At 51.0% G+C, this 24,220-nt stretch overlaps 1 protein-coding gene across 1 annotated transcript; it reads right to left on the bottom strand.

Annotated features, from left to right (window-relative positions):
• Positions 1–13,027: 13,027 nt before the first annotated feature.
• Positions 13,028–23,232, bottom strand: DUSP5 (dual specificity phosphatase 5). Its single transcript, XM_087767036.1, has 4 exons — positions 22,686–23,232; positions 18,275–18,417; positions 16,790–17,009; positions 13,028–14,653 (listed from the first exon to the last, which is right to left on the bottom strand). The coding sequence occupies exons 1-4, from the start codon at positions 23,083–23,085 to the stop codon at positions 14,253–14,255; spliced, it is 1,164 nt and encodes a 387-aa protein (XP_087623162.1). The 5' UTR covers positions 23,086–23,232; the 3' UTR covers positions 13,028–14,252.
• Between the last annotated feature and the right edge of the window lie 988 nt (positions 23,233–24,220).

Genomic DNA, 24,220 nt, shown 5'->3' with positions numbered 1-24,220 from the left:
CTCACCCAGAACATAAAATAAAACCTTGATCTTAAATCCTGTCTTTTATTCGAGGATCTAAAATAAGAAATCGATTTAAAAAAAAAAAAAAGAAGATGAATTAGCAGCATTAGAGCCTGCGGCTGGGCCCCAACATGGCCCCTTGCCCAGCCATCCCACCAGGCCAGAGGCTCCCGGCCTGCCCCAGTGGCTGCGCAGGGCTGGGAGCGTAGGGCCGTGAAGCATGGATTTCGGTCCCTTCTCCAATTTTTAGCTTATTTACATCCGTTTTTGGGCTTTGTTCCCACCGTGCCGACTCCAGTCCCTCCAGTGAGGCAACATGAAATGGCGTCGGACAGGGCCGAGCAGCCGGCAGGTGCGATGTGCCGCAGCGCGGGGCCCAGCCGCCCTGGCAGCCCTCGGTGCCTCGGAGAGCCTGGGCCAAGCCCAGTACGTGCCCGGGGTGAGCCAGTAACGGGAATGGTGCGAAATTGTCTCAGGAAAACTGAAAGATTAGCTTGAGTCTGTACCCACTCCTTTACCTCCCAGAGAGCCACTGTTCAGCTCCCCAAAGGAGCTGTCAAACACACAAAATAAGCAAAAAGTGAAGGAAGAGAAACATTCATTTTCTTCTAATCTCTTTCAGTTACAGTAATTTCAGGTGTTATTTTGACAACAGTAGGGGCACGACGTTTCAGGGAAAATGCCATTTTCAGTGTGACAGTACTGCTCCAAAAATGCAGCTGCAGCCAACATGATGGAATTCTTGTGCTGATCGTCTTAACACTTATAAAAATTAGATCTAAACAGAACGGTCTAGTTCCTGCCTCTCCTAGAATAACGGGTGGATGAATTACTTTCCTTGCTTAAGGGGAAAATCTCCCCAGTCCCAGCCACTCTTAACTGCTATGTAAGGAAATGCTTTTGGTAAAGGCCCATCAGGAGGCTATTGTAGCACATCTCACCTGCACCTTTAAAGAAATGGTTCATTGTTTCTTCAGAAAACAGTGCTTAAAAACCTAAAGCACTTAATGATTGCTCCACAAACAAATTCAGAATGAAAATTTCCTGCCTGACTGTTCTGCATTTACTTTTAAATTGCTCGGTTCAATGGCACTGGGGGGGGGGGGGGGGATATTTTCTCCATTTGCATTTTCAAAATCCCTTTCATTTTAGGATTTTTGGGAAATTTTAAATCCTTAAATGAGTCTCACAACATCTTTCTGAGATTGGTTTGTGTAATGGCATTTACTCCACTTTTTCCCAGGGCGAAGTGAGTTACAGATGCCAGTCCTTCGGGTCCCAGCTGCCTGGCCCATCTGAGGGGACACACTGGCAGGGGAGAGAAGAGAGTTTAGAAGAGAAAGGGAAGTCGAATTCCCCACTTTTCCTCGCAATACACTCAACCAATCCTATACCTGGTTAAAAGAATTATTTACATCCATTTTTGTGTAAATATTTGCATGTAAATAAATTGCACAGATTCACACATTCTGGATAAACTTGTACTTTTCAAAATCACCCCGTGAAGCATTCAGGCGGGAGAAAACAGCAATATATTTTATGCATTTGAGACTCCATTGGCACCGCACAGCAGGCAGTGCAGTCTGACCTCTGCTGAAACATGTCAGCGAAGGTTTTTGTCGCAACAAGCAGATGGAATATCTCCTCACTAACAGCTTTCTCCTCCTGCTAAGGACCAAGGGTAGAAGGACCACCCTGTGTTACCCATCCCTGTTTCTCAGGGCAGTAATAGGCATGGAAACATTTTCAAATTGACAGGTTTTAAAGTTCATTCCTCTTTGTCTTCTGCTTTTAGAGGTACAGGGTGCCTTGAGACATGTTTTTGAGATTTCCTTTGTAGTTCAGAAACTTATTTTCACTTAATCATAGACTCCAGAGCAAGGATTTAATCTTCCTTCCTTAAAGAGGGGGTTCAAAGTCACCAGGGTGGCCATCACCTGAGGAAAATTTTGCCTTTTCTCTTGACTGCTGCACTGACATTATCGTGCCTGGATGCATCAAGTCGTCTTGAAAACCCTGGCTCAAGTCAAAGCTCTAAGAACCATGATCCCACAACCTGCTGGTCCATAGCTGGTGCCCCAGGCAGCTTGCTGCTGTCGTGGTGTAGCAAGAAGTGCATCACCTTCTATATTACGAACAGGTACAAATAAGGACCTGGGATCTTTTTTATCCCCAGGTCTTCATTTCCTCTTGAGGACTTCTGATATACAGCATACTCCTGCAGTTTGGAGATGACTTATGTATGTGTACAGATGTGCCTAGACAGCAGGTTATACTTCTTCATAGGAATAAAATCATATCTCACTGATAATTCATCAACAAACACTCCCACTAGTGTGACATGCTTGCAAAAATGGCAACTGACTTCATTAAGGATTAAGTGGCAAATGATTGTCTAGTTCAAAGAGTGTTTCAAATACATTTGTAGGCCTTTGCGTACAGGTTTTGTCACATAGCTTTTAGAGATTTGTATTTGAGGGAGTGGAGGGGTGGGGTGGGGTAGGTGTTATTTTTTTTCTTATTTTGGTTTTGTAGTCCATGCAGAAAATATGCACCCAACCCAAGGTTGATGTGTGTCATTTTTATTCTGTCAAGCTGCCATGGCTGTAGGAGTGCGGAAAGCTGGCAGCTAGTAAAACAGCACACTTTATTCAGAACCTGCAAACATATATTCAGTGCTTGCTACGCGTGGAGTTCACCTCACTTCAGTAGGTGCTGCAGAGCTTTTTTCTGTGGCCCTGTTTTATAAGCAATATTGAATGAAACAGTAGCATTAGAAAGGAGAACGTGGGAACACTGCTTTAATTCATCTAGGCTTCATCGGCATAAAAATACGTCAGGCATTTCTTTCATGAAGCTTAACGGGAACATATCGATGGGATTTCAAGTCTGTAGTATTTTTTCTCTTCTCAGATAGTAAAATTCCTCTTAGAAAAAAACATGTAAAACGTATTGTGGGAAAAAAAAAAAACATTTTAAGTGTATTATTAACCTCTTCTATTACCACTTTCAGTTGTGAGCCAACATGTGCATAGACTGCTTTCATTCATGAAAATTTAATTCATATTTCATTCATGGCTGCAATCACTGAGGTATTTACTGTCATTTTTGAATGACTGTAGAAATCAGTAGGCTCATCACAACATCAATCACTTGTGCTTCATCGCTTGAAGTCGGTAGCAAGCGGCAAGGGAGGCAGAGTGCTGCTGGGGCACTTCTTTGTGTTGCTGTTGCAACAGAATCTCGGGAGCAAACCAGGGACCTGGGCTTTGGTTAGACACTTGGGTTAAACCCTGCAGAAACCCGTGTTTAATGGCACTCTGAACACACGACCAGATATTCTGCTATTATAATTTCAGCTTGCGAAACAAAGGCAGTGAGAAAGCATCTTGCCCACAGTTAAGCAGGGTAACTGTGGGACAGCCAAGGATACCTCTCCTCCTAAACCACCCAGGTCAAGCACGAATCCTAAGGCAGCAAGGCCATAGCGCATCTTTCTCTCGCCTTTGAATTCAGGAGATTCTAGCAGGTGAAGTGAGAGAAACCAGCCCTTTCTCAACAGACCTGGGCATGCACATTGGTCTCAGTGTGCTCATACCACCAGGCTTTTGAGGAACAAGGAGCACTTATTCTGAAGAACATGCAAGCCAGCCACACATAGGTTTCTTTTCCAATAATTTTTTTTCTCTTGAGCAAAGCTACCAAGCTCTTTTGCTCTCAAGCCCTGTAGTCGCCCCTGTGCCTTGCAATGCAAGAGTCTGACCCCTCACCAAAACCTGCAGAAATGCCTCTATCTTTGCCAGTGAGCAAGTGCCTGTCAAAAAACTTAGAAGAGGAAGCTCTAAGCCTGCAAGACCCTTAAAAAGCTTTGTTTGATAAGAGGTGGATGTAATTACAGGTTCAGATGCTGGCTGCACAGCGTTAGTCAGCGATATCTGTGTTGCAATGGTAAGCACCCATTCCCACCACCCACAGACCCTTTTCTTGCTGGTTTTTGTCTCTGGTACCGACGTTGCGGCAGGCAGCGGGCACCCCTGCTCCCTGCCCTCAGCCGCGGTGGGCCCCGAGGGGAGCTGGGGGTGATACGCCATAAGGCATCTATATACCTATATACAAAGTGCAAAAGTGCAATCAGTGGTGATAACGGCACTTGTTCCTGTGATTTGGGAGCGATCTGGTGCTGCTGGCCTAAGCTCCTTTCAGAGGAGGAGAGCAGAGTGAGCGGTAGCTGCTCGGTTGCTGGTGCCAGCCCAGCCCGGGGGCAGCCGGGCGGTGGGCAGCCGAGTGCCTCCGCTGCCCGACACCGCGTGCGGATCATTAGCTCTTCTCGGCGAGGTGGCTGCCATGCATTTTATAAGCTGCTGGGGGTGGAAAGGCAGCCATCCTGCCAGGCCCCAGGAGACCTGCCAAGGTCTCCCGTTATTTCCTCACGGCAGGTGCTCTGCCATCCGTGAAAAGCACCGGAGTCTTTTTTTGCTTTTTCTTTTCCGACTCTGTTTCTATTCACTTTAAACAACTCAAAACAGCCAGGCAGTTTCTTTTTAAAAATAAAAATAAAAAAGTTTCTCTTGATCTTTATGATTCTTTGAATGTGTAAAGGTAAATAATTATTGTTGACTGCTAAGTATTCATCCATAAAGCCATTAGTCCAACAACATTCTAAGAAAGCTAACATGCTTGTCAAGAAGAGAATGCAGGGTAAAACAATGGCGCAAAATGAACAATGGAAAAAGGTCCCTTTTAAAAAAGGTGTATTTTATTATGAATGAATCTGCTACAGGTTTATTAAGGGAAAGTACTTGTTCTGCTCATCGTCTTTCAACAGAGCATCTCTATGAATAAAATGTGGTTGTGGTTGAATTAATTTCACTTGGTTCGCTAATTTTATAAAGGAAGCCATCACACACACACACACGAAACGAGTTACACACCCGCGTGCCGCGGCGGGGCCATGCCGGGAGCTCTGCCGGCAGGCGGCGTGGGCCGGCTCCCACCGTGGGGCGAGAGGGGCCGCATCCTGCCGAAGGGTGGAAACCATCTATGTTTTTCTTTGCTCTGATGCAACAAAGAGCTTTGTTGCATTTGGAAATTTCGTGAAAGAAACTATTGCTCCGCGTTTTTTCTTTTTTTAATCCCCAGACAAGGGAAGAGCCCTGCAGTGGGCTGTTTATGGGGTCAGCCGGGCTGGAGGACACCCCCAGATGCACCCCCAGATCTGTTTTTGGGTGGGTCAGGCGTGAAGGAGAAGCAAATCAGAGATGCTGGAACCCACAGAGCCATTGCCCCTGGTGGCTACCCCAGCAGCGATGGTGGTGGCCCACAGCACCCCTTGGCTTCGGTGGGGGCTGCCCTGGAGCGGGGCTGGGTCAGCACCGGCTCACTGGCATCAGGGCAGGGGGGTGGCTGCTTTTGGGGGGCTGCCTGACATTCCGGGGGGGGCGGGGGCACCTGCCCATGCACCAGCAGGGCTCAGGGACAGCCCTGGGAGGACAGGATCAACTGGTTCTTATCAAAATAACTCATAAGCAAGGGTGATCTCTGAAGACCCGCCTAATCTCAAACGCCAGGTGAAAGATCACCAGCTCAGACAGCAGCGCGAGCCTGGGAGATCAGGAGGTGAGTTAACAGCCGTCAATTTTACTTCCAAAGAATCTCCTCGTGTTCAAGCGAGCAGTAAATGCAATCTTGGCAGTAAGAGAGCCACGCAGACATAAATACATGCATCCCATCCACGGGACTGGCTGTTTGCTCTGAAGCTGTGTCCGCAGATTATTTGTGGTTATGAAAGAGTGGGTGAGGGACGGAGGGGAAGCGGCGGTGCCTGTCCCAGCCCCGGAGGTGTTGCTGGTTGGATGATATCATTGACCAAAGGGATATTTTGCAAGCCGTTCCCAGCAGTGCCAGGACACAGACTAACCCAGGGCCACAGAGACTCCCTGGGGGAACCGGCGGGTGGATGCAGAGAAGTGGCTGAATGTCTGCGCTCAGCATGCGTGGTGAGCCAGGCTGCGGGGCAAGGGGCAGAGAGAGCTCGCGTGGGTCTGCGACCCATACTGCCTCATTTCGGGGCAGCTTTTTCAGTCTTTGTGGCCAGTACAAACAGAATTACACTGACAGAGATGCCAGTCTGGACATCTGACTTCCACAGAGCATCCTGAAATACCAAAAAATCCCTATCCTCCTGCCTCAGTTCCCTGGAAGGAGGCAGCTGCGGTAAATTCGTAATTAGATTAGAACAAAAATCATTATTTTGGCTGACCGCATCCATCCAACAAAGTAATACACATCCAAACTGATGAATCACATCAGAATCACATTGCCTGGATTTTACTCCCTCTTTGAGCCATCTGTCTGCAGCCTCCGGATCCACAAACAAATGTGATTTTTCTAATAAGAGCACCAAAACCAGCCCCAGGAAAAAGCAGACTCCTTTCTGCGAGGCATTTTCACACTAAGGCAGGTGAGCTGCTGGCCTTATGGCATCTGACCGACTTTCACAAGCTGCAGCAACTTCACCTGGCACCGGGTGGCCTCCCCTAAGTGTGAAATTTCCTCCTGTCCTTTGAAGATCAAAGGACAGCAAAGATAACTTCCAGCTTTATCATGGAAACTAAAACCACTACCCCAGGGATTATCTTGGACCTCCCTCCCGCTCAGCATTAGCTCTCAGCATTTCTCAGGCTCTTCCCAGGCTGAGCCCAGGGGCAGCAGGACATCCTTCTCCTGTCACACCCAAGCTGGCAGGCTTCACTGGTGCAGCTTTTCACAGTTCCGTCCAGATAATGGGCATCTTTTTTATCTTTTCCAGCCCTCCAAAGAAGCATCTTGCTGTTTATTCTACATGATCTCCCCTTGCCCTGGCCCGCTGTCTCCCCTGGCGTCCTCAGCTCCCTCCTGGAGGGGGGCTGAAGAGAAGGAAACGGGAAGAGAAACTGAGAAATCGAGATGGGAACACTGTCTGAAGCCTCTTGGCAGCCTCCACTGCTGTCTGCAGACATCCTCTACTTGTCCCAGTGACCTTCCCCCAGGATCCTGCAAGCCAGAGCATCGAGCAGGGCAGTAGCCGGTTATGCAGAAGCCTTGTGCTTCCCTCTTCCTCCCCATGCACAGGGCTGAGGTGTATCCCCATCAGATGCCACATTCAAGTCCAGAAAAGCTCCTTGCAGCTGGGTTTGGTAATCAGAACTGCCAGGAGCCACTTTAGCACTTAGTAGCACAGGGAACACCACACCCTCCCTTCCTCCCTACCTGTGGCCACTGATCAATTCTCTCAAGCATATCTGCCTGCGTATGTCACGCTGACTGCCAGAAAACCAGCTGCTCTTCACAGCTGGATTTAGTAAATGGAACCGTGTCAATGCTTTAGCTCTCGGTAGCACACAGATTTCTTGCCACCCACCCAGGGCTCCCATCGCCTGCTTCCTGGCAGAGCGGCTGCTCTGCCCCACGGTGGTCGTCTGAAAGCGCTGCCCAATTGGTTTTGTTTTTAACTAAGTAAAACGTTATATCCGGGGGGGGGGGGGGGGGGGGGGGGGAAGAAAAAAACCCAACCAACAAACTCTCTCTTGTAATATGGAACATATGGCCTCACAAGCACAGTACAATAAATACATCACAGTAATGAGATCTTATGCTTAGGATAGTCTTTGTCCGTGGGTCTAATGTGTGTTGCAAACATATGAAAAAAGCTTTATGCCTTTCTCAGAATGAGATCAATATCATTATCCCTGATGCAGGATGCAGAGACACATGGATAAGCCTGCGAGAAACATTTAGAGAGAAATTCAGGTCCACTCTATCAGCAAAATGCTTTCTTGCGTGAGCAAAGGCGCATCAGCAAAGCTCTGCTTTGTACCAACAGAGCAGAAACATCCTCTGGAGGAGAAATGAGCTGTGCTGCGGAAAACACGGTTTTGCTGCTGCAATCCTTTTCGATATGCTCAAGGGATCGGTCTGGTCAGCTCGGTCAGCCCAGGTCTCATTCACTTCCTTTATGCTTTTGACAAATGTGACTGTGCCAGCAGGAGCGTGCAGCGCAGCTGCACCGCTTGCCCTGGGAAGCCAAGGGCAGAGCCCACAATCGATCCCAGGCTGCCTGACCCCCCGGGCTCTCCGTTAGCCACAGTAATTACTCGGAGCAACGTGGATATTGCTAGGGAGACTGCGGGTTGAAAGCATCTCTAGGAGATGAACACGTACAGTTCTGCTCCATCCCTGTTAGAAATCTGCTTCATCTTGGCCAGCCTCTTGGGGCCCAGCCGGGTGGCAGTTAATGGTCATACTGGAATTTGTGTCAATTGATTTTCCAGTTAACTTGACTTAACATGATTGGAGGCATTAGAGCAGAGAGGATATACACGTTGTTCCAGTTTTAGTCCTGTGGACCTCATATTCCATTTCAATGCAGCATCAAGTTTAGTCCCAATTAGAACAAACGGTTCCTCAAAATAAAGATTCAACGTAAAGATTCATCCAGTGCCTGATCTGAAGCCCATTGTGTTCAGGAGCTCCTGAACACTGAAGGCAATAGGCTTTGGATCAGGGCCTGGAGGCAATGTATGGGCAATTTAATAACTAGCGAGAGATGACTCACTATCAAATACTGTCTGCTTTACAAAGGAGTCTCAGAAATGGAGTATGTGTGACAGAAATAAACCACTGTTCACACACACATACAAAAAGAGAGCCCACGAAAAACTACGTTATTGCTTCACTCGTGAGATTTAAGCCTCGTCCGATGAACGCTTACTCATGTGAGTAACTTTACTAACATGAGTAACTCAGTAAAACCAAGTCTAGAAAAATTGTTATGCCAGAGGGGTTTGAGGTCTTTATCAGTTTGCCAGTCATTCCTGAGCGTCTAACGGTCCCAGCAGATCAGCCACCTTTATGTGCTGCCTGTCCCGAAATACTAGTCGTGACCGCAGCGAGCCTGGGCTGGGGCAGGGACCCGTGTCATGTATCTGTACGATTTACACTACAGGTGTTTCCCACTTTTGCTCATGTACAGCATGCCCAATGGGTCCCATGGATCCCATGCATTCTTGTCTGCTAGAGGTGCTTTCCACCCATGGTCTCCCTAGCATGGGTCCTCCTCTGGTGCAGGCAAAAAATCCCTGACAGAAATATCAGAGTCTGAGGGCAATGCTATCCCTTTGGGACTTTGTGCTTCTTTCTCCCTTTCTATCTACCACGGTGACTCCTGGTCTTGAGTTACTGGCTTTCTGGGTTGGTTTGGTGTTTGTATAGCTCCTAGCACAACAGCTCCTGCTAGGATTCCCAGGAGCTACAAATAACAGCCAGCGACTTCCGAGGGGTAGGCTAGTACCTGAAAGGGATATCTAGGGGCCATAAATCCTCTTTAATAACTAGACAAAGCTGAAAGAAGTGCTGAGCATTTCAGCTATAACCACAGAAGCCATTTCTCTTGGTAACCTTTACATTCCCTGCAAGTGCTCATAGGCGGGATGCAGCAGCAGTGCTAATAGAAAAATGAACCCATTTGGTAAGCCTTACTTAGATGTCAGAGTACTTTGAATTTTGAAGCTGAAATAAACAGATTGAAATGACCCCATAGTTTATAATGCAATGGTAGAACAAAGTAGGACTTTACAACTGAGGCCCTGGTGTCAGAACTTAATTTGATTTTTCTCTGATGACTCAACCTATTTCACAAGCTATTTTCATATTCCTTATTTAGCGAACTTACTCATGTCTTGGTAAAAGCCTATGATGTGATAAAGCCAAGGAACCGTAATCTGTGGTACTGGTAACACCTCCCACGTCAAAAAAAAATCCTACTTCCATATTTATGTGGCTCTGCAAATTGGTTCCTGCCTTTTTCTCCCCAGAGAGTGAGCTGGCAGCGTGTCCCCTCTCCAATTAGTATGAAGCCGAGAAAAGTGGAGATGGCGGGTCAAATTCACCATGCCTGGAGCCTCACTTACTTTTGCCATGTTACAGGCACATTTGGACCTTTGACTTCCCAGCAGGGTAAGTGTTGTTTTTAGCATACAAATAAAAACGCCTGCAGAATACCTTGTTCATTCACGCTTTGGCTCCTGAAAAAAGCAGCTCTCCACCAGGAGGCAAGAAGCTGAGAAGAGCTACCTACCTTGTGTTGCTCAGGGACCAGGAATGGGCACCTCAGTATAAACTCCCCACGGAGCAGGTGAATTTTACCTGGATTTTACTGGTCAGGATGTAATTTCTGCCTTTTGGAAAGTCCCTTAATCAGAGAAGCAGCAGAAGCCTTTGTAACCAGCATAGACTGCAAATCACACCTGCAAGGGTATGGACTAAAAGAACACATAGGGACACTTAAGGACAACACCCACCCATCCTCCCCCACCTCAGATCTCTTCACAATCCGATTTGCAATGATGCAAAGGCGTGTATTTTTTGTCACAGTTTTTTGAAGAGTTTGTTTGTTTTGAAGGTAGAAGTGAAAGGCAGCCTGAGCAACAGCACTCATGCTTACAACGTGACTGCTCTTTGCAAGCCTAAATGCAAGAGACCAAAAGCCGTGTGGCACAAGCCCTCTTCAGTCCCACATTGGAATCTGAAACAGCTCTCAAGTGACACCGAGGAGTCCAGGACATAAGGGTACACCATCAGGAGCGTCAGTGGAGAGAGATGCTCATGTCCCAGGGCAGCCCTGAACCGGCACTTCCATGGGCAGCAGGACCTGCAAAATCCCCTTTTCTGTGACATTTCCTCTCATCTTCTTTGGATTCAGGTATCACAAGGGATAAGTTCCAATCAAAGTTTTGCCTAAGGGTACAGCATTCCTGGCATCTTTCCCCTCACTTGTATTTTCTCATGTCTGAAAGCATCCTGCTATAGCCTTCCCCTTGCTGTTACAGCTACATAGGTCTCTATTTTCCATCAGAACTTTGTCTTTGAGATCCCTACTCCTCCACCAAGCTTAGCTGGCACATTGAACCAGCCAGTTCAGCCCCCATCACTGTCAGCCCCCATCCTTCAGCTCTTTTACCCACGCACCTGCCTGAGCTGAACTTCCATCCCTAGGAGTGAGCTACCCAAAACCAAACCCATCTGGGCTATTAAGGCCCCCTAAATCTTCCATCCTACCCAATCTAGTGAATTTGCTCAACACACACGCCACAAAACACTGTCAGAGCCATTCCTTTCCCTAAGGATGGAGGTAGCTGTTGTGTGCTCGTGCCTGGAGACAGAGAATCGGGGTTCCTGCCCTGCCCATGCAGGTTCAAACTCACACATCCCATCTCCCAGGTAGGTGCCATCCTGATTTGTCACACTTACCTTCACACAGTGCTTGGGTCCGCAGCTCCTCCCTGCCCATGGGAGCAGCATGGCCAGGGACGGAGGAGAGTATGTGCTCTCACCCCAGAGCCCCGCAGTCAGATGGCTGTGATGTCCCCTCAGAAAGGTGGAATCTACCAAGCTGGCCAGGGAAGGAGCTGAGCTGGGGGCAAGGTCTTACATTAGCACCGAAACAGCAAAGCAGGCACCAGCACAAGCATGGGAGCACATCCCATGTGGCAGCATTTAGAACCTGCTCTGCCCGGGATGCTGGGGCTTCCTTCAGCCTGCAGGGAGGAGACATGAGTTGGGACCAGCCAAGCAGAGGGGAACGGTGCCCTGGGCAGGAACACAAACCTCAGGCTTCTGTGCCTGTGCATGACAACAACCCCTTTTCAGGCTCCCGCAGGTCTCTGGCTCTCCATCCTTGCTGAATCCCAGCCCAACATCTCCCCCTGCCAACACTATCCACCAACATGCTGTGCTAAAGCCCAGGATCAGAGCCCCTCTCCAAAACCAGAGCAGCTGCCTTCCCTCTCTGCTAAATACCTGGCTCTTCTGCCTGGCCTGTGATCTTTTCCAGCTGCTGTGGTCAAATCTGCCAAAGCCAGCAGTCCCTCCATTAACCCCTTCAGCCCACTGCCTTGTGCTCTGCAGGCAAACCTCAGCTCTGCTGAGGGTTTCAGCTTCCCCATCCTTGAGAAACAAAGCTTGTCATTCCCCCAGAAGGGGTTTATGCTGTTTTAATGACAGCTGTTGGCTGCTCTGTTTCTGTCAAGGTTGTATGTCTCTGTGGTCAGGATGCAGCCCCTCTCACTAAGCCTGCCCACCTTTCTGCTCTGGAGGGACTTGTGGGGGCTGAGAAGCATTTTCACTGCAACTGGCCTTGGGTTTCCAGAGAGCACTTTCCAGAGCAATCAGAAAATTAATTGATCTGCTTTTATTAGATCACCTGCCTCACCTCCCCAACTGCTGGTTCCCATGTTCAGGTGTCCCAGAGCCCAGGCAGGGCTGCTGCCATGTCCCCCTGACACAAGGAAGAAATCCAAGGCTCATCTCCACTGACAGCTTCTCATCTGTGAGATTTGATTCCCAGAGGGAGGATGTCACAAATGGATGAACCCCTGAGCTTTGTAACTCACCCAGGCATCTACCATAAATTTTTCAACTCCATAACTTGGAAATACAGATTATAGATGTGCTGCAGTGATGAGCCAGAAAGAGCATAAAAACTTCCAGCTGAAAAGGGGTACGAAATGGCTCAGAGATGCTGGCACTTCAAATTGATTTTTTTCATTAAAAAAGTGAAAAGATGAGCATTACCCAGATGCCCTGGTCCCAGGCATGACACTGGTGGTGTGTAGCATCCCATGGCGTGTGCTCAGGAAGGAAGTGGGGGCTGTGTCTACTTCAGATTTTCATCTTCAGCAAGATGGCAAATCTTATATAAACATGCATGAATCAAAACAGAAGTGCCTGCCTGGCTGCTGGGAAGTGACGCCACCATGACTCATGTCATTCTGTTTAAAACAATCCTCCCCCTCACCTTCTCCCCTCCACAGAGATGCACCTTGGAGGCTTTCAGCACAGAGCCCAGTGATGGTCACCCTCCTCTTCTACCTCCTTACACCACTTTTGGGCCATGGAGTTTCTCAGGTGACTTCTCCTGCCACTGGTCTCTGCCAAAGCACTTTTGCAGCTTACTCCAAGTACAACAAACAGCTTTCTTTTCCTGGCATTTTTTTTTCTTTATTATTTTTTTTACACTCCATAAAAACCACTGCAGGTTTTCTTTCACATTCACGAGATCTCCTGGAAATTATTGCCATTTCCCATACATATTACATATAAAAAAAATGAAAAGGTCAACAGACGAAGAGCCGCTCATTCTGAACTCCCTGCAGACACGGAAGCCAATGTGAGCGAGAGAGAAACCAGTTTTCGTGGACAAAGGCTGGCTAGAGGTGACCACACAGGCTAAGCAAGCCACGGAACACTGAACAAGACCACTTGACCACACACGATACACATGGGGCACACTTGGGAAGGGATGGAGGAAGAGTTGGCTTGGAGCCGAGCTTGTCAGGTCTTTTTTGGTGTAAAATCCAGCAGTTACAGTGTTATCTGATGGGAAGTAACTCGGATGAGGATCGTGGAGACATTCAAGTATTCTAAGGATGTTCTTAAATAACAGATGGGAGGATAATAGCTCAGCAGGTAGCCTGATAGCTTCGGTTAAGTTCCCTGCTTTAGTTAAAAGCACGTCCAGTACAAAGGCAAATGCAGAAGTACAGGAAATGCCACACCTGAATGGATCCACCGTCTGGTTTGGTATCCAGTTACACTGTGGTCAGTGCCTGACGCTGCAGAGGCTGGAGCAGGAGAAGGGATTTTCACCTGGTTGTGCAACAGCATTCTGGGAAAGGAGCTCCCTCCCGCCACCCCAGCCCCTTGCTCCCTGAAACATGACACAGGAGAGGGGAGGAGGAAAGCCGGAGAAAAAGCAGAACGAATATTCACTCCCACCACCTCTGCAGCTGCAAAGGTGGTGCTTTTCTTTTTGCTTTCTTCCCTGCTGCTGCTGTTTATTGCTTGAAACTTCAAATAAGGGCCTTTTCAAAAATAAGAAGGGAAGGAGATGGGAACTGAGAACATACTAAATGGATTTCTCATTGCTCCCCAGGAATCTGGAAATACAGTAGTGGGTGCACACCATGGATAAAAACCTAAAAAAAACCACTTTTTTTTTAAAAAAAAAAAAAGGACAATAAAAGTTCAGAAAACCTGCCACACTTAGAGCACTTGCGTCTTACAGTCACAGCATACGGGAAGTATGACCCACGACAACCGCTCCATCTCAGACTAAGTCGATGAGGTTTCTCTATTGCACGTTCATGAAATGTTCTTGTTGGGGTCACAGTTCGGATCAGAGGACCGCACCAGCTCCGGTCTCCCCAGGGTGTTCAGCAGGACGAAGATGCCGTCATTGGGCTGAGTTTCAGCTGGTGAACGGGAGAGTGGATGGGCACAGAACTCAACACTGAGGTAGGAAAGGCGAAACATGAGCCTTCAAAGTTTTTGCCTAACGTCAGTTCTTCTGCAAAGAAAGACGCAGCTTCTCTTTTGCATGAGGCGACGGGGGGGCTGGGAGTGGAAGACAAGATCTCCGACTCGTATTGTAGCAACTGGCCCATGAAACCAAAGTTTGGTGAGATCAGGCTCCGGCGCTGCTTGATGTAATCAAAGGCTTCCTCCAGGCGGAGCTTCTTCGTCTTCATAAGATACGCCATGCAGATGGTGGGAGAGCGTGAAATCCCTGCTTCACAGTGCACCAGGATCTTGCCCCCCGTTCGTCTGACATAATCTAGGGGAAAAAAGTCATGGCAGACGTCAGTTGTTGTTGGGGATGGAAAGGACGCCGCAACACGCACCCAGCGCTAAGCATGGCACACAGCCAGCCCACCGGCAAGGAGGGGCTTGCTCTTCTGTTGGGTACTAAGGGTAACATGGAGATTAAAAGAGAAGGGGGACAAAACCCAGTCTGAAATGAAGCTGAGCTGCAGATGACATTTGGTTTCAGAATCTGTGGATCCTGGTTCTTTCTGCATTTTTTAGGAAAGTCCTTCCCTGTCTTCTTCCCACGTGCCTATTTCTCTTTTGGAACAACTGACTTTGCAGAGCACTGAGACACAGAGATCAGGTATCTGGGCAATGTCTGTGTTTGCTGTACCTGCATTTCTCTGCCTGCAGCTCAAAGTGCTGACCCAAGCCCAGCCTGGCCAGCCCTCCAACCGTCAGGTCTTTCAAAACCTGCAGGGCTGCCTTCCTCTCATCAGCTTTGCTAGAAAAACAGGACTTTTCTTTAAAGTCCGAACCTAACTCCCTGCTTGGCCAGTTAGCAGCAAACAGTGGTACCAGGAGCTGAGCCCTTGGTGGGTGCCCTTGGGTGGAGAGGCTGAGCTCACTCCCTGGGGCCTCACCACAAAGCACACAAGGGCTGGTAGGCAGTTGTAATTACAGCCTGGTTATAGGATGCTTGGACTTAAGTCAGGATATAAAAGGCTTATGCAAAGCACCCATTTTACACAACAGGAGCCACTGTGGTTACTCACACAACACAATGATTGTTATTAGATTAAAGAGAATGTGCTTAAAATAAGCCCTTTCCACACAAAAATACAGCTCAAAAATAGACATTCTCTGCTCTATTGCCTTGAGCAATATGTTCAAGCTCCAATTTATGGATAACTGCGCTGAGTGTAGTGCTCAGTGAAACAACATAAAGCTGAGCAAGTTATCATTTGCCTGTCTTCGATTGTCTGCCAGGGGACTGGTGCCACCACGACCAGTTATATTTAACCACTGCACAAAATAAGACATGGATTTGAGTCATCCCCAGCATCTACACCACACGCCCAATTTTAAAAGAAAGTGAAAACTAAAGTCATCCTCAAGATCTGGGAAATTTCCACGTGACTCAACAGCTATCAGAAGGGGCTGGGGATGGGACAGAAGAGTGCAGTGAATTGGCATTTCCCTGAAAGGTGTGAAAGTCCCTTACCAGGAAGGGGAAGGGCTCAGAGGGCACCCTCAGATCAGGTTTTTGTAATGCTGCCTGCACTGTCAAAGGACTCGAACTCAGCTGAGCGACAAGTCCAGCAAGTCTGTAACTGGGCTTTTATTCTGCTTCTCTCTCAATGTTCCTGGAGAGCAACAGCACCGATTTCAACACCATCTCCGCTCAGGCTGCTCCACCCCACTAAACCACCCTCTGCCTCTCAGCGAGGAGCCTCTCCCTTGCGCTGCCTGGCACGGCTGGTGTGCCGCTCACCTGCCCGGCCTAACGCAGGGAGATTTGGGAGGCGATGGCCCAAAGTTTTCTGAAGGCCTCCTCATTTTTTTTTGCATTGGGGTATTGGATTAAAGGGTGAGATACCACCGTGATCAGAAGGAGAAAAGGAAGGAGCTCTGTGATAAGGGGAGACTCTGGATTTCTAAGACCTCGGCTTTGGGATATCTCAGCCCAGCAAGGCGATACGCTGACTCTGCTTCACCTGGCTTTTACAGGGTCTGGCATGCAAGTCCAAGGAACCAATGTTTGTTTTCCTTTACAAAAATCAATAGACTTTGGTGTTATACAACCATACTTCTTTGCTCCCTGTCATGCTGAAGTTATACCTACGCTTGCTTTGAAAAGAAAATAAAGCTAACCGGCTCACTCGCCTCATCTGCCTGACAGCAGTCAAGAGGAGGCATTTTCCTTCCTCAGCCTCCCAGCCTGGAGAGAAGGACAGAGACCTTGCTCTGAATGTCCCTCTCCCTTCCTTCCTCACAGAAATCCCTCTGCCAGGAGAGATGCTGGGGAAGGGAGGGAGCTTAAACTTTTGCTGTGACATCTAGGAACATCCGGAAAATAACGTGTCCTCCCCACCAGTATGTGTTTTAAAATAAATGAATTTAAAATACATGAAGATCTGGAAATTTGTTAATTTGGACCTACCGATAAAGTCGATGGCTTCCTGGAAGTGTGAGCTGATGTCTGCAGTGTGACTGTCCTCCACCGGGATCCACTTGTAGCAATACTGGTCTTTGAAGGACTCCGAGCTTTTTCTGGAGACGTTGAGCAGGGCCGTGATGTGCAGATTGGCGAGAAACTCACACTTGGAAGCATGATAGGCACTACCAAGGTAGAGAAAAGGCAGGATTTCAACTGGACCGCCCTGGAAGAGAAGGAACAGAGACATGTAATTCCTTTTCAAGGGTATTTGAGTTTTTATTTTCTTGTCCACATCTGTGAGGTACAAAGTCAGATCCAGCCTACTCATGTGCAGGTTGTTTCTGGCTTTCTTTAAAGTGCTGCCCCTCGGGACGCACGTGAAGCGCTTTCATATGTGAGACCCGTTCCCTCTGAGGCTTTACTGAAATACGGGCGAGGCAGGGAGCCACGTCTGAGCAGGGAGGAAGAGGAGGATGGAGGAAGAGGCTGCTTTAGCCCAGGGCTCAGCCCCTCTGCTTACATCTCGAAAGGCGAAGCAAAGCAAGAGAATTGGAGCAAGGCTCCCCGTCCCCCCACACCTCCCTGGGGCGCAGCACCCGCTGCGTCACCCGCCCCAAGATGTCATCTCGGTTTCTCCTTCCTCAGCGCAAGCAAAGGCTGGGCGACGAGACCGCGAAAGAAAAAAAGCCACCACCTGACACAAGGGTTTCAGAGATCATAGGTAACTTTCCATGATGCACAAGAGCTGTTGCTGGCCCCCGGCTGTGAGGAATTGGCTCTTCAGCCCCCTGAGCTCCCCGCCCAGCGGGTCCCACGCAGCGGGGACAGCCGGGAGCCACCTGCGGTGGCAGGACGGAGCCTGGGGCGGGAGGCGCTCCCGGGGGAGCGGAGGGGCATCACCCGGGGCTCCCCCCAGCACCAGGAAACGCGCGCCCCGGCGGAAGCGGCCCGACCGCAGGGTGACATCTCGAGCACGCATATTCCCCAGGCTGGGCGGGCGCAGGGGCGTGACGACTTCCCCCGTGGAAACCCCGCTCTCCCTGCCCAAAGGCAGCTCTCAAGAGCCACTGCCTCTTCTCAGAAGTGGCACCGTGACCCTGGGCCGGCCCCCCTCCACCAGCGCCAGAGTCTCGGAGGAGCCACAGGCAAAGTGTGCTCCTTCGTCTGCCAGAAAAATGACACTGCTGGCAGCCTCTCCCTTGCCCATTTTAAGACTCCTGGGGAGGCGTGAGCCCCTCACGGCTCATCCTGCCCAGCTGTGTGATAAAGACAGGTCTCAAATACAGTTTGGGGGCTAGACAGGTGTTTTTTTCCTCCTTCTGTTGCCAAATTTTGAAGCCAGGTGGAGGTGATGCTGACCAGCAGCACGCACAGGACATCTTATTCAACACACAGGCTGCCAGCCTGGGCTGCGACAACTTAGTGACAGCCCGTGGGCACCCGGCGGGACCCAAGGGGAAGGTGACCCACCATGGCTGTGACACACACCTGGTCGTAAGCGGGTTTGTGGTTGGCACTCTGCTTCTCACAGTGGCTGGCGAGGTTTCTTTCTGCCTCAGTCCTCTCTGGGGAAATGAGTTTTCCATCCACGCAGCACTCAGGATACTGGGAGTTAAAAGTTTCATATCCCCCTAGGGAAGGAAAAAAAAAAACAAAAAAACCCCAAACCCATTAATGTTTGTGTTTCCAAAAACTGGTTTAATTAAAGTGGAAGAGAAATGAAACTCAAGCACTTGCAATGCAGTAGGATAGCGCACAGGGATGGGCCCTGGGGGGTTAATGAGGGATAGCGCTCCCCTGGGGAAGCAGGCTTGTTTAAAAGGCTCTGGGTTTGTTTAAAAGGCTTGGGGCACCTGAAGAAAAACCTCTGATACCGCTGACAATTATTAACTTGTCAAAAGCCAGTGAATCCAGATTAAAACTGTTAGCGAATGTAATTGTGTTGAGTCTAGCAACCATTAACTCCAGTACAGCGGGGACTAAACTCCCTCCCCCAGGTTTTATACATGAGCGCTATTCCCAGCGTTTGAGATGGAGATTTCTGTACTCAGTAGTCATCCTCTCTAAATCTGTTGCTATTCTATACGTTGTGACAACATAAGAAATGTTTTATTTGCATTTTTGAATGGACATGAGCACAAGAGGGGGATGCTTGCAACTGTGTCATTAATCACCACAATGCAGAAGACAGCGAGGTAATGAAGACAGTCCCACTGAAACCAATCTATTAAATAACAGCTATAAAACTTAATGAAATCCTGTGACAGCATTTGACAACTGAATAGCCCCACATGAGCTATTCTGCATGGTTAAGTACTGCATTCGTTTCATTCAGTGCACTGCTAATGAAAAGGAATTAATCCTATTATTACATTGTTACTCAAAGTTTGTCGTCAGCTAAATTGTGCCTGTTTCCAGGCTGGGAATACGCTGCATGGAAGCACACGATCTCCAAAATGAATGTGAATAAGTCAGGTAGCAGAAGCAGCCTGGAAATGTCAGCGGTGTGCCCCGTATCTGCCACCTGGGCTTTTTCAGAACAAAAGTGGATGGCAAAAACTCTTAACTATCTAGATTCAATAATCCTTTGGAGCGTGGCCCTCAAGTAAACAAGGCTCGGAAAGCAAACCCTCCGATGCAATTCATTCACCTGCGACTGTTTCACCCTGATAAGCGGTGCCGGTGTGGGTGCCCCGCTGCACGGAAGGGTTTCGAAACAAAGGAAGCGCTGAAGATCTGTGCGGCCACCGGGCCCCCGCCGCCCTCGCTGCCAGGGCTGCCCGGTACAGCTACCTCTGACATTTCAGCCCCGTAACGCCGGTGTCTCATTTGTTTGCAATGTTTGAACAGATGTGTGCTCAAATTCATGACGTGCTACTGTCGCCCACTCAGTCCTGCCATGGGGCCCTCGTGTTGCAAGCGGCCAGCATGATCCAAAGCCCACTGGACGTGATGAAAGTCTGTTTTCCATGACGGAGGGCAGGAGGATGACTTTGCAGTCAGCTGGCACTCAGCACCTGCACCTTTCCTCCTACTCCCCAGCCACATTGAAGCCAGCTTGCCCCAGAGCTCACGGCACGAAGCAGTGGGTCAAGCAGCCAAGTGACCCTGGAGACCATAAGGGGGGGGTTGATAAAATGATATCCACAACAACTGGGTTGATAAAATGATATCCTTAACAACTGGCAGTGTTAGGGATACAAACACAAGCAGCTCTCCAGACTCTTCTGATCTCCAGCTGCCCTTCATGGGGTGGACTTTTAAGTCCTCTTGTTTTGCATAGCTGACCTTATCTCCCCCCTGCCCCCAACCACTGCCATCGCATAGGAAAAATATGTCCAGTTTATATAAATAGACATTATCCCCATTTACACCCGGCATTGTTGTTTTCACTCTTGAATGAACACAAAAATCTGCCCGAGCCAAATCAGCGCGTGTGTTCGGACAGACACGCGTGTCTCATGTCTCTGGGGCAGCTAAGGCATGCAGCTGGTGAATGGTTAATTGCAAGCCTCGGGTATCAGGATATTTGCAGGCCATTCGTACAGTGAGTCATCTTCTCATCCCTTCCTCCAGCAATCTCCTCTTCCCCCTCCCCACTCAACCTAGCTTCCCTGAGGTCATTTCTGCAAATACTAGATTGCTCATCACAGAGAGCTGGGCTGCGCTTCGGTTTTAATCAATAAATAATAGAATCCTTGTCAGCACCAAGGGAGGATCCGTTATTTTACCTTTCTACAAGCTCTTCTTCCCCCACCACACAACCTCTCTCACCCTGCTGGAGCTGAGCTCACCCAGAATGAAACTGCACCTACACAGATGAAAGATGTGACACACTCAACCCCTAGAAGCCAGAAAGCGAGGGAAGGAACGTGCGACTTGGCGTGCGACTGCTCTGCACCAGCTGCCCTGCCTGGGGCCAGGTCCCCAGGATGCTTGGTGACGTGGCGGGGGTGACCTGCTCATGTCTTATCACTGCGACTTCCATGATGAGACCACCTTAGCCCTTAAGTAGCCAACACCTCCTCCCAGCTCCCCCACACCTAGGGAGAACAGGAATATAAGGGGGGAACCTCAAGGAGGTTTTTTTCCCTGGTGGTTTTACAGCCCATTATTTGCAAGGTCGCTGCTACAGACCCCCGAAGGATGCTTTCTTCTGATCAGTGACCAATGCTTCAGGGTGATTTATATCCCCACTCTCCCAGAGATCTTCCCCCAGACCACAACAGCTTCCTGGGGTCGGTGGCCCCGGTGAATCAGCAGTGCTGCCCACTGAGTCACGGCCTCCTCGGGCCACACCGGCTCCAACAGGGAGCTGCAGACTTCGCGGGCCTGATCCTGCAACCCAGAGCACTTCCAGCAAAGCAAAGGGGAACAGCAGCGGGAAAAGGAGGAAACTTTCTCATCTACTAAGGGGGAATCTTTTTAGCCTCAAATCGACAGGCTTTCAAGATAAGACACTTTGCAATACATAAAAGGTACAAAGCAAAGCCTACATCAAAACTCCATCCCAGACAAACTGCCCACAGCCACAGTCACCACTTCAAAGCATGGGGCTGGTACATGAGGAGAGAAGGACGATCTTGTGGCTAAACGAGCAGGCTCAGAGTCAGCAGAGCTTAATACAGCCCCTGCTTCGCCACAGACTTCCCAGCGTGACCCTGGAGATGTTTCTTCATCCCTACTTTAATGGGGCCCCCAAGGATTTGCCTGGCCCGGCACAGTGCAAGTATCCCTGCCCTGCAGCAGCAGAATTGGTGCTTTTGGGGCGACTGTCAGAGCCCAGGGCAGGCTGGGGGTGCCTCCCTCCCCCTCGGTACCGGGCAATACCCAGGCTGGAGGTGCCTCTGCCCCGGCGGGGATGCCCTCCGGGCACCGTTCGTTATAGGAGGCACAAACTGGGCGCATCAGGACAAAAACCAGTATGATAAAAGGCTCAATAAAAGTGAATTAACCCTGGCCGGTGAGGACGCAGGGACGGGGTTTATTCAAGAAACATCACCGGGGTTTCTCCTCCATCTGTGACCTCCCCGTGGCCTCAGGACATGGCAGGGGGGGTTGTTTGGGAACCCCTGCCTCGGCGCGGCCCCGCTCCGGGGAGCCCCGCGGCCCTGGCGTGCGGTGCTGCGGGCGGGAGCGGTGCTGCGGGCGGGAGCGGCCCCCTCGGGGGGATGAGAAAACGGGGAGGGCAAAAGGACAAAGGCGCTGCCAGGAGGAATGGAGGGGAGGGCAGAGAGGGCGGGCTGCTATTTTTTTTAAATCGTTTTATTATCCCCGGGTTACACGGAAGGAAAACAAAGAACCGCAATCAAAGGGCTATAACACACGTGAGGGGAGGAGGTGTTTCTGTCCCCTGACAAGCCCCGGAGTTTCGGCTGTGGGCTTCCCCTGCCAGTCTCGATATGCCCGATGGAGCGATAAACCTCTCCGCCCCGGGTGGAGGAGCGGGCACCGGTCCCCGGGTTTCGGGCGCCCAGCACGGGCGGCCCCGTGTCACCGGGCGGAGAGCGGGGAGCGGCGGTCTCGGCTCTCCTCCTACCCGCGGGGCTGATTTTATTTTCCACGCAGCCCCGCTCTCTCTCGCCCCCCTCTCCCTTTGATAATCTGCAACTTTCGCCCTTCTTCCTTAATATTCTTTGCTTTGCCTCTTAAACGCGCGGCGGGGGTGAGCGGAAAGGCACTGGGGCTCAGCCCGCAGAGTCTATCCGGGATTTATTTCCAGTGGGTGGAAAAGAAACGAAATCCCGGCGTTACCTCCCTGCCCTCCACCAATAATCAGGTTAACTGCGCGGCGGCGGAGAGGGGACGGGAGCGCCGCCACTGCCCGGGGGGGCTCTGAGGGTCGATCCGCGCCGCTCCCCCCGGCCCCTGCCCCCCGGCTCCCCGCCGCCCCTCTCACCTTTCAGGAAGCAGACCCTGGCCCCGGCCTCCGGCAGGCTGGAGAGCAGGGCGTTGAGGACGATCTGGGCCGTGCTGTCCTTCTTCAGCTTCTGCCAGTGCCCCGTGCCCTGGTCCAGCACCACCACGGCAGCCAGGCGGGCGGTCCCCGCCGTCCCCTCGCCGCCGCCGCCCAGCAGCAGCCGGGCGCGGGCCGCCGCGTCGGGGACCACGAAGTGGAGCGGCACGGCCCCGCCGCGGGCCCGCCGCATCACCACCGAGTTGAGGTTGACGTTGAGCGAACCGCGGAGGCAGGAGGCCGAGTAGGACAGGTAGGGCCGGCAGTCCAGCACCAGGCAGCGGGAGGGCTCCTTCCGCAGGAGCTTCCTCAGCTGGCGGCAGTCGAGGGACGTGACTTTCATGCCGGCCGTGGGTTGCGCCCCGCCGCAGCCGGGGCAGGAGCGGGGAGAGCGGCAGGAGGGAGCCCGGTACTAGCGGGGGAGCCCCGGGGGCTCGGCCAGCGGCGGCGGGAGGAGAGGGACAGACGGACGGACGGACGGAGGCACCGCGCCGAGCCCGGGCAGGGAATCCCGGCCGCCGCCACCGGGCATTTATATGAATGGGAGGCCGGGCCCTGACGACACTGCCCATATAAGGGGAGTGACGCGCCCGCCTTCCAAATATGGGCATCCCCCGCCCCGCGCCGCCCGGCGCCCCGCCCCCTGGCGGGGATCCCCTCCCTCCCTTCCTCCCTCCCTCGCCGGCAGCGGGCGGGGGCCGCGGCCGCGCAGGCAGCGTTAGTCAGGCTGGAGGCAGAGGAAGCTGAAAAACGCCGCAAAAATTCTCCAGTCATCGGCCTGAGGCTCATCCCGGCATCACCGCTCCCCCTCCCCAGCCAGCGAGGGGAGCCGGGAAGCGTGCCGGGGCGGGGGGGGGGGGAGGAGGAGGAGGAGGAGGAGGAGGAGGGAAAGGAGGAAGGGCAGCGCTGGGGCAGGTTTCTCACACCAGGTTGCAAAGGGCGTTTCAGTTCCCCTTATTCCCCCTCAGTGTGTATGTCCTCGCCCCCAGCAAAGCCCGAGCGCAGGCAGGCCTGCCTGCACCTGCCTGCAAGGGCACTGCTTGCTCAGGGGATGGGAGCTGCCGGCTCCTAGACCCCCTCGGAAAGCGCTGGCTCCCCTGCCCGGGCCGCAGTGTGCATCAGGGCAGCTCCGGGAGCGATAAGCGCGGGCTGCCTGGAGAACGTCCCCCAGGATGCGGTTACCTGGCCCAAGGTTTGCAGCCTGGCAGCGAAGGAGGAAAAAAGGAGTAACAGCTTGGGACAAAGCAAGACGTCCCATACCTGCAGAATTAATGAATGCTCTGGAGGCGGGGGTCGGGGATGGGAGGGTCACCTGCCACAGAAAAATTGCTGGCATGGCTGTTTGGGGGGGTCTTATGTCCCTTTCTTTGTGGAAAACGTCTAGGCTGCAAGACTGTGCCTCAAGGACCTGCAAGACCTACACTACAGACCTCAGGTGGTGCCTGTGTCCGGAAGCTATGTCACTCAGACGCACGGGC

Source organism: Nipponia nippon, unplaced genomic scaffold (genome assembly GCF_047370975.1).
Source record: "Nipponia nippon isolate SJK-2023a ecotype South Korea unplaced genomic scaffold, ASM4737097v1 scaffold_3, whole genome shotgun sequence".
In the NCBI taxonomy this organism is placed as follows: domain Eukaryota; kingdom Metazoa; phylum Chordata; class Aves; order Pelecaniformes; family Threskiornithidae; genus Nipponia; species Nipponia nippon.
This window is presented reverse-complemented; position numbering and strand designations above follow the sequence as displayed.